At 42.1% G+C, this 15,842-nt stretch overlaps 1 protein-coding gene across 1 annotated transcript; it reads left to right on the top strand.

Moving 5' to 3' along the window:
* The first annotated feature begins 1,661 nt into the window (after positions 1–1,661).
* LOC306974158 (acetylcholinesterase collagenic tail peptide-like) lies at positions 1,662–14,200 on the top strand. Its single transcript, XM_079571328.1, has 12 exons — positions 1,662–1,736; positions 3,371–3,433; positions 3,515–3,541; positions 4,915–4,959; positions 5,195–5,230; positions 5,305–5,385; positions 6,598–6,694; positions 7,589–7,728; positions 7,804–7,926; positions 9,551–9,680; positions 11,694–11,796; positions 13,820–14,200. Exons 2-12 carry the CDS (start codon positions 3,395–3,397, stop codon positions 13,887–13,889), a joined length of 891 nt encoding a protein of 296 aa, XP_079427454.1. The 5' UTR covers positions 1,662–1,736; positions 3,371–3,394; the 3' UTR covers positions 13,890–14,200.
* The last annotated feature ends 1,642 nt before the right edge of the window (positions 14,201–15,842 follow it).

Below are 15,842 nucleotides of genomic sequence, written 5' to 3'. Positions count from 1 at the left end.
CTTTTTTGTCACATCTTCCTCATTGTTTTTGTCTCAGTTCTGTCGCTATTTTCACAGCCTATTTCCAGAAGCTTTCCAGAAAATGTGCTCGGCTCAGGTGGGAGTTAAGGGGTTTAAACAGCAACGTCGCTCTTTGGCTAACTCCAGCCCGCTCCCATTGCGCCTCAACAACCATCTCAACCAAACGCACTCTCTCTGCCATCTTGTCATTTCAGCGATGTGCTGCCTCCCGCCCCACCCCACCATCTCCTCCTCAGCAGCAGCAAAACCATCAGCCTCCTCTGCCTCTCCATCACCTCCTCTTCACCATCAACATTATATTATTGCTTAATAACTGACAGCAAAGGGAGAGTAAAGACTTGAGACTTTCACAATGTTTTGAAACCTTCACAATATCAAAAATAGCAGTATTATGACTAGAGCCAGGCTGATTTTCTTCAAGGGGGTATTATGCAAATTGACTCTAGAGATTTTTACCAGTTACAATAGTTCTCCCACCAAAAACATCCTCGGAAATATGCTTCGACCCACTCACGCATCTTTGAGCAATCTTTGAATCTTCCCTAGTGGCGTTTCCCAGCTTCCAAACAGCTCCTTCTGAGGTCCTAGGTATCCAGGAAAAAATGCCTTCTTCACCTCTCCATCTCTTCCTAAGCTTAATCCTCTCATCGCAGCCACCACAGGATGCGCGATCGTTTCTGTTTCTCTTTATTGAAATGGCTGCACAGCAAAGGGGAGCAAGAGACAGGGGTGTGAGTGGCTTAAGGGGAGATTGCTTGAAAATCAGGAAGTGAAACAACTGGATATTGAGTTTTAGGTTAATATGGTATTGTCTAACTCAGTGTTTTTCAACCACTGTGCCGTGGCACACTAGTGTGCCGTGAGATATTGTCTGGTGTGCCTTGGGAAATTATCCAATCTCACCTTGTTTTTTTTTTTTAAACAAATGCATTATTATTTATCCACAAATAATGTACCGTTTTCGAGTGTCTATGCTGTCTAGTGATCGGCAGAGTAACCATACTCTTCCATATCAGGTAGTTAATTTCTTTGAGACAAGAGAATTAGTGATGTATTGAGCCGTTGTGGCGAGACTATACGGTGTTCCTATTCAAGACACTTTGATGAGAACTTTTTGTGCTGGTGGTGCCTCGTGATTATTTCAATGAAGACAATGTGCCTTGGCTCAACAAAGGTTGAAAAACACTGGTCTAATCAACAAAGTGTAAGATAGTAATGGATGTGTGAAGACATTATCATGAAGCGCCTCCTTTAATTATCAAAACACCAGGGGCCAAAGCTCCCCATTGTCCCCCAAAGTAAAGCGGCACTATCTACAAATGACAATGATGTACAGGACATTTGAACAGGTTCATAATAGGCCCCCAGGCCGGATGCTGCCTACCACTGATTTAGAGTGTTCTCCAGATAACAATAATAAAGTTATCAATTTCTATCACAATTAATCAGTTTGCTTGTTTCAGATGGGAACTCTTAATTAAAAAGAAATAAAGAAAAAAAGGCTTTAACTAGTGGGGGTAATCTACTTAGGACTTCATTGGGGACAGGTCCTAGGAAGTAAACAAGATAAGAAAGGGGACAGAGAAGAAAACAAAAGTTGTAATGATAAAATGTACGTGTGTTTTGTTTTTTGTTTTTACCAGGGGAGGACCGGAGCTCCAGGACTCCCGGGAAAACAGGGTCTCCAAGGCTGGCCCGGTCCAGAGGGGCCCAAAGTAAGTCGCGCATGTCCGTGTCCATTTGTAGCTGATTTGAAATTGTCGTCTGCTTGAAATAGTGCTGGAAAGTAAATGACATTAAAAGGCTTTTACTTCAGGGCCAATCGCATTACTGTGACGCAACAATATGCAGTCGTGCGAAATGTCAGGAAGTCTTACGCAGTGTTGCTTAAACTAAGTGGATTATGTTGGAATCTGAGTGAGGTTTGTGAAGTGATGACCCAATAGGGGCCAACAGTGTCTTTGGGCAAGACACGTCACTCACTTTGCCTTCGGGGGTTTGTCTAGAGCAGGAATAGCACCTTTTCTAACCGCAGCATAGAGGTCAGTAACACACGGTACACCGGTCAAACATTTGGAAACACTTTTTTGTGTTTTCTTTTATTTCGATGCATTGTGGATTCTCACTGAAGGCGTTTGCACTTTTGACATTTTCTCTGTGAGAATGTTAAAACTAAATATCTTCATCCCCCTACATGTTCCAGCCATGTACTAATGTGTAGAATGAGCCCGGACCTGTTCACCACAGAAGCTGCAGTTACACATAAGACCTGAGGTGGCAGCAGTGAGCATAAAAAGACCAGCTTGCATCTAGTCTCTTTAATATGGATGGTTAGGTTAGCGTTCGGGATGTTTTCCCCGGAGCCTGGACACAAGTGGTGGTGAAGGGGTGGAGGAGGGTCGCAGCACAGCTGGGAAGTGGACGTGCCATGAACGCTGGAGGCTTGAATGCAGGACCGAGGGCTGGTCAGACACAATCATTGACTGGAGGTCAGTGAAGCTGAAAATGAGTCTTTCAGGCTGAATTTACACCTAGGCTTCACAACATTTATACATTATACATATTTTGAGTTATTTCACCCTTTTATACTTAATCCTATATGTTCATTCATAGTTTAACCTCTTAACTCCCGCCTGAACCGAGAGATCTTTTTCCTCACGTTATCGGATTTCTTTTCCATCATTTTTTTGTTGGGTATTCAACTCATTTTTATAACTTTTTTGTCTTTTTTTTGGTCCTTTTTTTGTCCATTTTTTGTTAATTTTTTAATCACATTTTTGTCTTTTTTTTTTGTCATTTTCCGTCAATTTTTTGTAATTTTCTTGTCAAATTTTTATCACATTTTTGTCAAATTTTTGTCATTTTTTTGTCATTTTTTTCGTCACATTTTTGTCAATTTCTTGTGACATTTTTGTGACATTTTCATCATCGTTTTCGTCTCAGTTTTGTTGCTACTTTCACACCTTTTTTCCCCAGAAGCTTTTGGATTGGGGTAAAGCCAAACTGGAGAAAATGTGCTCGGTTCAGGCGGGAGTTAAGGGGTTGATGTCTTCAATAAGAATCAAACAAAGTAAATAGTGTTGAAAATAAAGAAAAGCCAAAACAATGTTTCCAAACTTTGACTACATTTTACTTTTACACACATAAGGGTTCTTAATAAGTTTCCCATACTTCATTATTTTTGTATCAAGGTCTACTTTTGTGTTTCTGTCCATCATTGACACACTGCCCCCTGCTGGCGAGCTCAGTTCCTGCGCCCGTCAAGCTGTCGCTGTGTAGGAGTGAACAGAAGCGGTCGGCGTTGATCTGGCCCTTGTCCTGAACTGTGTTTGTTGTATTGGGTTCACAGGGAGATAAGGGAGATCCAGGGCTGATGGGGTTGCCTGGACTGCGAGGACCACCTGGGAACAAGGTCAGCGGCACGACATACCATTGAGTGTTTACCATCATCTGGATTAAATGACCAATCTGATTAATGTCGCTAATGTTTCAGGGCTTGCCCGGTTACAAAGGAGATAAGGTGAGTTCGGATGGTAGTACCCACACTATGCAGTACTTTGTTCTGGTACTGTGGTACTGTACAGTGGCTGACAAGCTTCTATGTCATTTTGGATCCATAAGAGATGGTTCTGAGTGCCCTGCTATCAAAGCCATCTATTCTTGCAGCCAGAGTATAGATGGCTTTGATAGAACCAGTGCAGTACTTTAGTATTTGCTTTATTACTGACCACCTCTGGAATTGACCAAGCTGAATGAGAAGTGTACCCAAATCCTGTAGGCCAGTGTAACACCTCATTTGAAAGCTAAGACCTACAAGACTCATCTAAATGGATCTTTTTCCTCACGTCATCAGATTTTTTTCCATCTTTTTATGGGGGGTATTCAACTCATTTTGTAACTTTTTTGTCATTTTTTCGTCACTTTTTTGTCATTTTTCCGTCACTTTTCCGTCACTTTTTTGTCATTTTTTCATCATTTTTTTTTGTCATTTTTTGTCATTTTTTCGTCACATTTTTTGTCATTTTTCCGTCACTTTTTTGTCATTTTTTGTCATTTTTTCGTCACTTTTTTTTGTCATTTTTTGTCATTTTTCTGTCACATTTTTTGTCATTTTTTGTCATTTTTTCGTCATATTTTTTGTCATATTTTTTTGTCATTTTTTGTCATTTTTTGTCATTTTTTGTCATTTTTTCATCACATTTTTTGTCATTTTTTGTCATTTTTTGTCATTTTTTCGTCACATTTTTCTGTCACATTTTTTGTCATTTTTTCGTCACTTTTTTGTCACTTTTTTGTCATTTTTTCGTCATATTTTTTGTCATTTTTTTTGTCATTTTTTGTCATTTTTTCTTCACATTTTTGGCATTTTTTTGGTCATTTTTTTGTCATTTTTTGGTCATTTTTTCTGTCGTTTTTTTGTCATTTTTTGTCTTTTTTTTGTCATTTTTTGTCATTTTTTCGTCACTTTTTTGTAATTTTTGTCACATTTTTTGCCATTTTTTTGTGTCAATTTTTGTCTTTTTTGTCACATTTCTGTCATTTTTTCGTCACTTTTTTGTCAAAGTTTTCTCACTTTTATGTCACATTTCCATCATTGCTTTCGTCTCAGTTCTGTCGCTATTTTTCACACCTTTTTTTCCAGAAGCTTTTGGATTGGGGTAAAGCCAAACTGGAGAAAATGTGCTCGGTTCAGGTGGGAGTTAAGAGGTTAAAACATCATGTCCAGACCACTAGCTTATAGTTTAAGTTTTTCAGTGCTTTTAACTATAGAATGTGAAAGTGATTGAAAGTGTGTAAAACATGTGATTACTGATGAGCATATTATTATTATTAAGTTTAAACATTGACTTCATCAACCTGGATGGGCCCCGTCTCATTTGTGATGCGTTGCAGGGCGCGCAGGGCGATCCGGGAGCAGCGGGGACGAAAGGTGATAAGGTAAGTGCTGTCTTTAACAAAGGTGGAGCTCTGCCCGTTGCGTCTGGCGCCGGATAGAACGGCTTCAGCATATTCAGCCGCGCTTGTGTTAAGAGCCACTCATTCAGCGCATTCAGGGCCTGGTCTGGCACAGAACGGATTGAAAAGGTCACCGTTTACTGCGCCACATCTCGGGACGTTACATCAGCGATTCTGGCGCGCTCTGATGTTGGCTTCATGATTTCTGTGTGCCCAGGGCTCCATCGGTCTGCCCGGGATGCTCGGACAGAAGGTAGGCTCGCTCACTTCTTTGTGTCTAATGAGGCGATGTGGGCGTATGATGATAAGGTTTTGATTTTTCTACAGGGGGAGCAGGGACCAAAGGGAGAGCAAGGCGTCCCAGGGAAAAGAGGGCCGACAGGGCGACCGGGGAAGCGCGGGAAACAGGTTAGCAGTGATTCCAGAGATTTTTGTGTGGAGTGTTTCATAGCAACATGAGGGTAACTTCCTCACCACTGTTTCCTGTCCTTGTTTAATTCCAATTAGACAAATGTCTTCTTCTTCTTCTTCTTCTTCTTCTTCTTCTTCTTCTTCTTCTTCTTCTTCTTCTTCTTCTTCTTCTTCTTCTTCTTCTTCTTCTTCTTCTTCTTCTTCTTCTTCTTCTTCTTCTCCTCTACTACTACTTCTAATACTTCTACTACTTCTTCTTCTAATACTTCTACTACTTCTTCTACTACTACTACTTCTTCTACTACTACTTCTTCTTCTTCTACTACTTCTTCTTCTTCTTCTTCTTCTTCTTCTTCTTCTTCTTCTTCTTCTTCTTCTTCTTCTACTTCCTCTACTTCTAATACTACTACTTCTTCTTCTAATACTTCTACTACTTCTTCTACTACTACTACTACTTCTTCTACTACTACTTCTTCTTCTTCTTCTACTACTTCTTCTTCTTCTTCTTCTTCTTCTACTTCCTCTACTTCTAATACTTCTACTACTTCTTCTTCTAATACTTCTACTACTTCTTCTACTACTACTTCTACTACTTCTTCTACTACTACTACTACTTCTTCTACTACTACTTCTTCTTCTTCTTCTGCTTCTGCTTCTTCTTCTTCTTCTTCTTCTTCTTCTTCTTCTACTTCCTCTACTTCTAATACTTCTACTACTTCTTCTAATACTTCTACTACTTCTTCTTCTAATACTTCTTCTACTACTTCTTCTTCTTCTTCTTCTTCTTCTTCTGCTTCTGCTTCTTCTTCTTCTGCTTCTTCTTCTTCTTCTTCTTCTATTGCCATTAGCATTAGCCCTCAGACATCCCAAATGATGAACGATCCAGATGTTTTCAGATTGCTAAAGGCATTTCTCTGATTTCTATGGTCTTGCTCTTCTCTGGCCAACAGGCAGCTGGCTAAAAACATTCTTTACCAATACTTGTGCTCAGAGTAGAAACCAATATGACCTGTTCGATACCACAAGTGGGAACAGAAAGAATAGAGAGGCCTGAAAAAAGGCGCCACGCCCGAGGGCACATGACTAATTTGGCTTCGCTAACAGATTCAGAACTGCCTTCATTCAAGACAGAAGTGGAGATCCAGACTTGTTAAACAGCATGGCTTCGCAAACTTGTAGATACATACAAGGTTATCTTCTTGTTCTTAGGGTTTTAAAGGCCAACCGGGCTCCCAAGGAATCATGGGCCCCCAGGGACCAGCCGGACCTAATGGCCACCCCGGCCCCCCCGGGCCCCCTGCCTCAGGTCAGTCACTTACATCATCTGTGGATTGCCTAAATGGAGGAGCTGCTTTATATGTAGGCGATGTTTAGGCCATGTTGGTCTTGGTTTATCATGGCTCTGGATCATGTTGACAGGGCACAGCACTCACCAGCAGGGGGTGCTCTCTAAACGTTGAGATGTGCATCCTCTGCATCCAGAAGTTCCCCCTTTTCTTTAACAAAACCCACAAACTGTTACCGTATTTTCCGGACTATAAGTCACACTTTTTTTCATAGTTTAGCCAGAGGTGCAGTTTGTACTATTATTTTTCAAACATATAATTGAACATGAGGGCACTGCAGGCTTATCGAGCAGCAGAAAGAAAGGTTGGAGAGAGCAAGAAGGCGGAGGTTACACAACAAAGCAAAGCTAATCACGGGCTAAAAGCTCGAACGCCACAGCCAGAGGAATGAGTTCGCAAATGAGAGCTTGAAAAACGTGCTGCCGGGAGAGGCTTGTCGACAGTGCAGTTACACCTCCGTGCCCAGGTAGTTGCCAAGGCGATCGTTCAGAAGTGACACCGAGGATGAAGATTTCAATGGATTTAGTGATTTGGAGTGAGATCGAGAGTATGTTCTTTATGCTATAGTTGCATCATGTAGCTAACCATCAATGTGCTTCGTTAGCATGCCGTACGACTATTCAGCCTTTTGTTTTTGTCTTCATTAGGCATTTTTTGTCTGGTGTGTCTTATACTACTGAGCGACTTTTGTCTGGCGACTTATAGTTAAACACAGCACTTTTTCCAGCAGCCGTGTTGTCTTTATTATATTTTACCTGCTCATTTACTCATTTTAATACTTGGATATTTTGCACTTCACACTAACACGTCTGATACGAGCGCCTGGACTCGTCACATCTTTTGTCTTTTTCCAGGCCTGTATCTTGTCGGAGAAAAGGGAGAGAAGGGGCTCCCGGGACCTGCGGGCCGCTGCGACTGTGACCTCAACCCCACACGGGACAGCGCCCCCTTTGGCAACTACAGGCTCCACGACGGCTCCGGCAAAGTGCCCGCCGTAAGACTGCTCGCCGGTGTTAGCTTGGTAGCCCGTTGTCCGCATGTTTCCCGTTTAAAATCGGTGCGTCTCCAGCAGATCTTTGTGGTCAACTCTGAGGAGGAGATGAACCGCCTGCACGGGGAGAACGCCATAGCCATCAGGAAGGACCAGAGGGCGCTCTACTTCAAAGACAAAGACGGATGGAAGCCTATTCAGGTCAGAACGCGGGGCTTGGGAATGTATTTTATTGCAGTCGCGATCAGATTTGCTATTTTATTTTTAGAAACAATTTAATACTATATTATATTATAAAATAGGGCTGGGTACCGTTACGTTTTATTCAATAACGGTACATGGTTTTCGATACCGATACCTGGACGATACTTTTCCGATACCTATACTCAAATATTTGTTATGTGCAACCAGAAAACAGAACAAAATGTTACTAGGTTCATCTCCAGTGTCAAGAAATCAAGAAACAAGCAAAAATTGTGTGTGAAAAAAAAAAAAAGGATAAAATGGAGCAAAAATAGGAGGAGAAAAGAGGGGAATAAATTGGGGGGAAATTAAACCAAACATGGGGTAAAATAGGGAAAATATTAGTAATAAAAAATGGGCTAAAATTTGAGAAAGGAAATGGGGGAAAAAAAAAAAAGAAGAAAATAAAAGAAAAATGTAGTAAAAATATTTTTTTAAAAAGTGGGAAAAAATGAGTTCAAAACTTGAATCTAAAGACATAGGATTTTCTTTCAGCGCCAGCGTTTGACACTTTAATTTTTTTGACACCAGTAGTACCTAAACTTTATTTTTTGATACCATGCTGGTAATGTTTAACGGTGACCCGTCGTACTTAAAAACAATCGCAGTCCTTGTGTGTTAGCTAATTGTGACTATTTCTAATATCGTTGTAAATTAAGTTGTGAGCGTCAGACGGCGGCGTACTAGATTAAGGGGTAAAAGTAGATATGCTTTCCGTTCAATACAAAAAGACACCATTCTGAGGCTTAGCAGCTTTTACGTTTTATACAACTATAGAAATAAGACGGAGAAATGGCAAGCCTATCAAAGTGGTCTCTTGGCAAAAATGCTAAATTATATTCGGCTTTTTGTGGGGTCAGATTCATGTCCAGTGTCCACTACATAATTTTATAAAATGTTAATGAGGACCACAGGAATTACATAAAGTCCTGTCAAACAGGCCGGGGAAGCCGTTTCCTCACAGAAGTGCGCATTTATAGGAACAGACTCGTATAGCCAACAGAGTTTCTGCTATTTCTTAGACCACATGTTGCAAACACAGGGCCCGAGATGATTTCACCCGGACCCTTGTAGAGCATGAATTTATGAGTAAGTCTCTAGCCCATTCCTGTGCGGAGCTATGAATTTTTAAAGAAATAACTAGAATGCTCACTCCAGCCACTTGGGGGCAGCTTAAATTAAGAAAAGGAAAGAATTCCACACATGTCCAGCAGAGGGCACTGACATAATCAGGATATAAACAACACATTATAGCCATGTGGTATTGTGTTCAGTCTGCCCCGGGCGGCTGTGGCTACAATTGTAACTTACCGCCATCAAGTGTGCAGTGAATGAATAATGACTTTATGTAGCCGTTGTTATATATTAGGCCACAGTCCTTTACAATAGACCCGAGACTGAATTTCGACCCAAATGAGTTCGACACCCCTGGTCCACGCCACACTGACCCAGATGTCCTGTGTTTAAAACTTGTAAGGGACGTTACACGCACATCAACACACACAGGATCCAGAAGATGTGTGAACATTCGCAAACATTGACAAAATGAAAAGCTGCTGTTTTACTGTCACTCCGCGTGCAGCCCTTCCAGCCGTACCAGTCCACGGAGAAGGTCCCGGACAGAGTGGGCGTGTGCGGGGACGGGAAAGTGCAGGTGCAGCACGGAGAGGAGTGCGACGACGGGAACCAGATCGTCAGTGACGCCTGCCTCAGTAAGAAACTCTTCACTTTTATCCCCATTTAAGGTAAAGTGCTTTATTGGTCATTTTACAACAACTGTACCACGAAATGTGTCTGCATTTGACCCATCCTTCGACGCTGCTGGCACATGGTGGTTTTCTTTGCAGTGTTGTTGCTAGCGTCATGCTAAGGAACACTAGCAGGCTATGGTTTGGGTGACCAGATGTCCCAGTTTACCTGGAACAGCCCCAGTTTTCTCCGTGATTTCTCCCAAAACATTGATTTGTCCCAGTTTTATACGAGCTCCGTCCCAGTTGTTCCAGTTTCTCATCAATGCCATACCAGATGCAGTGTTTTTTACTTGAAACTCACCGACCTTTGGCCATGTGTGCATTAAACACAAAGTTTCCATGGCAAATGAACCAATAAAAAAGCTCAAAGGTCTATGGTCCATTTGATTGACACTTTTACAAAAAAAAAATACCATTCAACCTATGGGGAAAGTCACTTTTTAGCTCCCACCACATAAAGTATTCCCATTGTGGCAAATCTGGTCATCCTAGCTATGCTACAACTTGTCGGAGTTCATCACAATTTTCCTCTTGTACATGTTTTAGGTTTGATGAAGGGAAACCTGTTTTGTTAGCATATTTCTCTAGTCAAAACATGAACTGTGAAGCCCCTCTAGAGCAAGGACTCCCCTGGAAAGAGACTTTAAAATGTCAGTGGGACTTTGCAGTCGAATAGCGCGGCCATCAGACTAGTGGGTAAGGCTTAATCTCTTGACTCCCGCCTGCACCGAGAGGATCTTTTTCCTCACGTCATCAGATTTCAGATTCAGATTCATTTTTTTGTTGGGCGTTCAACTGAGTTTTGTAACTTTTTTGTCATTTTTTTTGGTCATTTTTCGTCACATTTTTGTCATTTTTTTAATTAAATTTTTATCACATTTTTGTAATTTTTTTGTCACATTTTGTCACATTTTTGTCATTTTTTCATCCATTTTTTGTCATATTTTTGTCATTTTTTTTTCATTTTTTTGTCACATTTTTGTCATTTTTTTGGTCATTTTTCGTCACATTTTTGTCATTTTTTCGTCAATTTTTTTGTCAATTTTGTGTATTTTTTTGTCATTTTTTTTGTATTTTTTGTCATTTTTTTTTCATTTTTTGTCACATTTTTGTCATGATTTTTGTCATGATTTTTGTCACATTTTTGTCATTTTTTCGTCAATTTTTTGTCTATTTCTTGTCACATTTTTGTCATTTTTTCATCCATTTTTTGTCATATTTTTGTCATTTTTTTTTCATTTTTTTGTCACATTTTTGTCATTTTTTTGGTCATTTTTCGTCACATTTTTGTCATTTTTTCGTCAATTTTTTTGTCAATTTTGTGTATTTTTTTGTCAATTTTTTTTTATTTTTTGTCTTTTTTTTTTCATTTTTTGTCACATTTTTGTCATGATTTTTGTCATGATTTTTGTCACATTTTTGTCATTTTTTCGTCAATTTTTTGTCTATTTCTTGTCACATTTTTGTCATTTTTTCGTCAATTTTTTGTCTATTTCTTGTCTATTTCTTGTGACATTTTTGTGACATTTTTGCCACTTTTTCATCAATTTTTCGTCGCTTTTTGTCAATGTTTTCTCAATTTTTTGTCACATTTCCGTCATTGTTTTCGTCTCAGTTTTGTTGCTATTTTCACAGCTTTTCCCAGAAGCTTATGGACTGGTGTAAAGCTAAACTGGAGAAAATGTGCTCGGTTCAGGTGGGAGTCACGGGGTTAAATACACTTTTGTTCACGTATGGAACATGACTTTGTGTATGAAAGTAAATAACGCAGTAAATTGTAAAAGCGTGTGATGGAGCCCGGGGTAAAGCACAAAGCCCACCGTTAGCTTTCCTATCTGTCATTAATCTCCTCCTCTCCGCAGCCTCGCAGTAATTCCATTAGCCGCAAAGTGCCGCGTCGGTGTTTGGCAGGGCGGTGGACTCGGTGCCAGAGCCATCAGTAATGTGTGCCCTCGCCTTTTCTCTTCTCCATAGACTGTAAGTGGGCGTTCTGTGGGGACGGATACCTGCACGAGGGCATGGAGGAGTGCGACGGGAAGGACTTTGGATATCAGACCTGCAAGTCCTACCTGCCCGGGTAACTAGACAAGCTTTTCACACTCAAAAATCCACTTTGTAGAGCTTTCCACCAACTTACAATGTTGTTCCTTCATCAGAAACACACAGAGGGTCATGTTTTTTCTTACCTAACCACCCAGTTTGTCTTGGATAGGGAAAGGCAAACCACGACCGTAAGGGTCTGTTGAGATTGATAAGGTTGTTTTAGGCCTTAACCACAGATGAAGAACAGACAGTTTTATAGAATACAGTTTGTGCATGCACCATGGTGAAGAAAATATAACACAGTGTAATTAACAACGTTGAAATGAAGGACAATAATTGTTGAGTTGGAGTGAAGTAACTCTCCCCAAGGTTTTTGAGGTTTTCCTTGCCGTGCTGGAGAGTCTAAGGACGGGGGACGCCCACGCCGCTCGTCGCTACCTCCTATTGGACATTACATTTGCCTGGATTCACCTGAACTTTTAATTGTCATATTTATTGCTCTGTTTTATTGCCTTAATGTTTGGTGCAGCTGTGAGGCGACTTCTGTTGTGATATTGGGCTGTACAAAACCATTCAACTTAAACTTAAACTTAAACTTAACTCAAACGTAACGCAGTGTAACTTAGATACATTTTTTAAGACGGTAACATGTAATGCTCTGTAACTAGCAATATACAAGGCGGGGCATTGAGATTTATTTTTAGAAATTGTGGCTTTTCAATGTCGGCCTCCATTGTCAATGCACCGATTCAGACGATTCTGAAAGTTCTGGTCCGCTCTTTCAGTCGCGTTGACCACTATATTGGAAATTCTGGAAATTCGCCTGGATTGTACAGTAGGAAAAACCAGGCAATGATGGCAACAGAGGGCCGAGAAAGTTTTCTGATCAAAACGCATTTTAGATCCAATCATCTGTCCACTGCCATTTTCCATTATCCCTTTGGCCTTTGTATTTCAGGCAGGCAAGCCAGGTTGGTGAAAAATAACTTTGCCCGCCTGGCCCATGCGCTGCAGCCGTCTTGAACTCACGAGAAAACTGGCACAGGTTGCATCGGAGCAAGGCGGTTGCATCTTGGACACAAATCTGACCGGCATGCACTGTTCAAAGCCTGGGCCCGCCTGACTCATCTTTAACACACCTAGGGCTCGATCTTGTGCATCAAAACGGAGACGATAGCGTGACATTTTGCGCTCAGTAGCAGCACTTTGTGATCTTGCCACTCCAGACTTAGTGCATTTAAGTGGGTGGAGACACAGATTTTCCTCCAACCAGATCGACTCCGCGTCCAGGACAGTGGTTGTGTGGGAGTGGGGGATGAACATGTGCTTTTGTTTTGCTTCGCGTTCACGCCAAGCGCGGCCGATCCGCGCCACAGCGGACGCTGTAGCTCTTTTTCTCTCGAGACGTGAACATGGTTTAGCTCACGATGGGGTAAATAAAGTTTTTAGTTTGACCTGTGAGAGCCCAAGGCTTAAGAAAGAACGCAAGACAATGTAAACGAGGAAGTGAATGTCAGCCGTGTTTCCATCAGTGCAGTCGCCTCCTCTTGTGACGCCCCCTCACAGGTGGCGGAGGCGAATGGCACATATAGCACCGCCACTCGGAAAATAATTCGCCAAGAGCCTGCGCCGCCACGTGCGCCGCCACAAGATCTGGCCCCTAATCACTGGGGCTACATCTGGCGAGCGTAGGCCAGTTTGAGCAGGGTCTGGATGCCGATAGAGGGGCACGTGATCAGTGGAGCTCCAGACTTCCACAGCTCAACGCTAGCTAAAACTAATGCAAAATAACCCAAAACTGAACAGTAACCTTGAGGATAGTCAAGATTACAAAAGGCGTCTTGTAGAGATTTGTTTAAATAAATGTCACAGAAAAGCGTGGAGGTGACATCATTTGGAGGTGGGGAGCTCCACTACCCACCGACTCTTCTCCCCGGGGAAGGATAAAGGATAAAGGAGTTCATTGTGAATAATTTGAAGAAGAAAACGTGATAGGCCATGGGCAACATCATCACAAAATTGCTCACCTAACCCGTCTCCGCTCTGTCCTGTTGCAGCTCGTTCGGTCAGCTGCGCTGCACTGACCACTGCCTCATCGACTCCACCGGCTGCAAGTACTTCACCTGAGCCCGTCCCCTCCAGGAGCTCTCCACTCTGCTGACGCCTGCCCCGATGAGCCACTCCTCACCGGGCACGGGGCGCTCTCCAGGCAGGGCAGGGCGGGGCAGGGCAGGGCGGGCTCTCAGAACAGCCGCCCCCCTGGAGGCTGTGGACCTACACCAAAACAAAACATGGCTACCGCACTGTTACGCTCAATAACGACTGTACCCTCGTCCACTCGACACGTGTATGACCTGCTGACTGTTAGAGAAAAATAAGCTGTTTTGTACAAGAGTAAAAAGTAGATAATGACCTACAGTGGGTTCAGAAAGGTTCAGTCTGTGTTTAATGTAGTATATGATGATCCTATTGTTTCAATTCTGTACTATCTCACTAGTTTAGAATCACCAACTAACCAACTAACTTCCTGGACCCGCTGTACGTGGAGTAGCCGTGCGTTACAGACCTATAGCATCTCCGATAGAAAGTGCAATAATCATTTGTAATAGCATGTTTAAATGTCGGTTATGCCCATGTGCCAAATACTCTTTTGTTTGTTTGTGCTCGTGAATGTGACCGTCTCTCGAACCCGACAAGAAAAAGAATGTTGGAGGCGACGGGGTGAGATGAACGCACCGAGGACCGGACGAGAAAACGCATGATCCGAAACCAGTGTTAAAAAAATACTCACACGTCTGACCTCATTTATGTACAAATACGATGAAGAAATGTGACAATTAAACACCCCGGCGGTCAGACCACGGGGGGGGAAATGACATGTTTGATTGCTTCTCACACTGTACTTTTACTTCTTCATCTGTATAATGTATTTATTTATTTTAAGATAAAGGCAACAATGAATATGAATGAACTGAAGAGTAAACCCATAACGCTAATTTCCTCCTGGCAGGATGATGTTATACATAAAAACACAAACTATACAGAAACACTATATACTGAGACTATATACACTGGACATGCACAAAGACAGATGAACACAGACATTACACATGTGAGAGGGAACATGAACCAGCGGAAAAGAACTTGATACAATGTATTGCACAAGCTCCCACAAGTCCCACTTTTAATCTGAGAGCACCGATCCCTCCTGCAACGATCCCTATTGCACTGATCCCTCCTGCAACGATCACTATTTCACTGATCCCTCCTGCAACGATCACTATTTCACTGATCCCTCCTGCAACGATCACTATTTCACTGATCACTATTTCACTGATCCCTCCTGCAACAATCACTATTGCACTGATCCCTCCTGCAACGATCACTATTTCACTGATCACTATTGCACTGATCCCTCCTGCAACGATCACTATTTCACTGATCACTATTGCACTGATCCCTCCTGCAACGATCACTATTTCACTGATCACTATTGCACTGATCCCTCCTGCAACGATCACTATTGCACTGATCACTATTGCACTGATCCCTCCTGCAACGATCACTATTTCACTGATCACTATTGCACTGATCCCTATAGTGGCCATACCGCCTTTGCGATGCCCAATCCCGTCAGACCTTGGAAGCTAAGCAGGGAAGGGCCTGGTCAGTACTTGGATGGGAGACCGTTTAGTAACACCAGGAAGCCTAGCGAATGTAGTGAGTGAGTGGTTGGTGTTGTTCCGAGGGGCCGATGGCGCAGACTGGTTGCCTCGCTTCCGTCAGTCTACCCCAGGGCAGCTGTGGCTACAATAGTAGCTTACCACCACCGGGTATGGAGTGAATGAATAATGCAATGTAAAGCGTCTTTGAGTGTCCAGAAAAGCGCTATATAAAACCAATGCATTATTATTATTTATTATTATTGCACTGATCGCTATTCCACTGATGGTACACACACCAAATATATTTCCCCCAATGACCCACAGTCTTACCGTAACCGTATACAGTTATTGGTGGTTTGAGGCCAGGCAGATTGGATGCTCGAAAAAGAGAATAAGAATGACCACAATTTTCCCA

This window comes from Gobius niger (genome assembly GCF_951799975.1).
Source record: "Gobius niger genome assembly, chromosome: 14".
NCBI classification, from domain to species: domain Eukaryota; kingdom Metazoa; phylum Chordata; class Actinopteri; order Gobiiformes; family Gobiidae; genus Gobius; species Gobius niger.
Note: the sequence above shows the minus strand (reverse complement) of the source record. Positions and strands in the feature narration are given on the sequence as shown.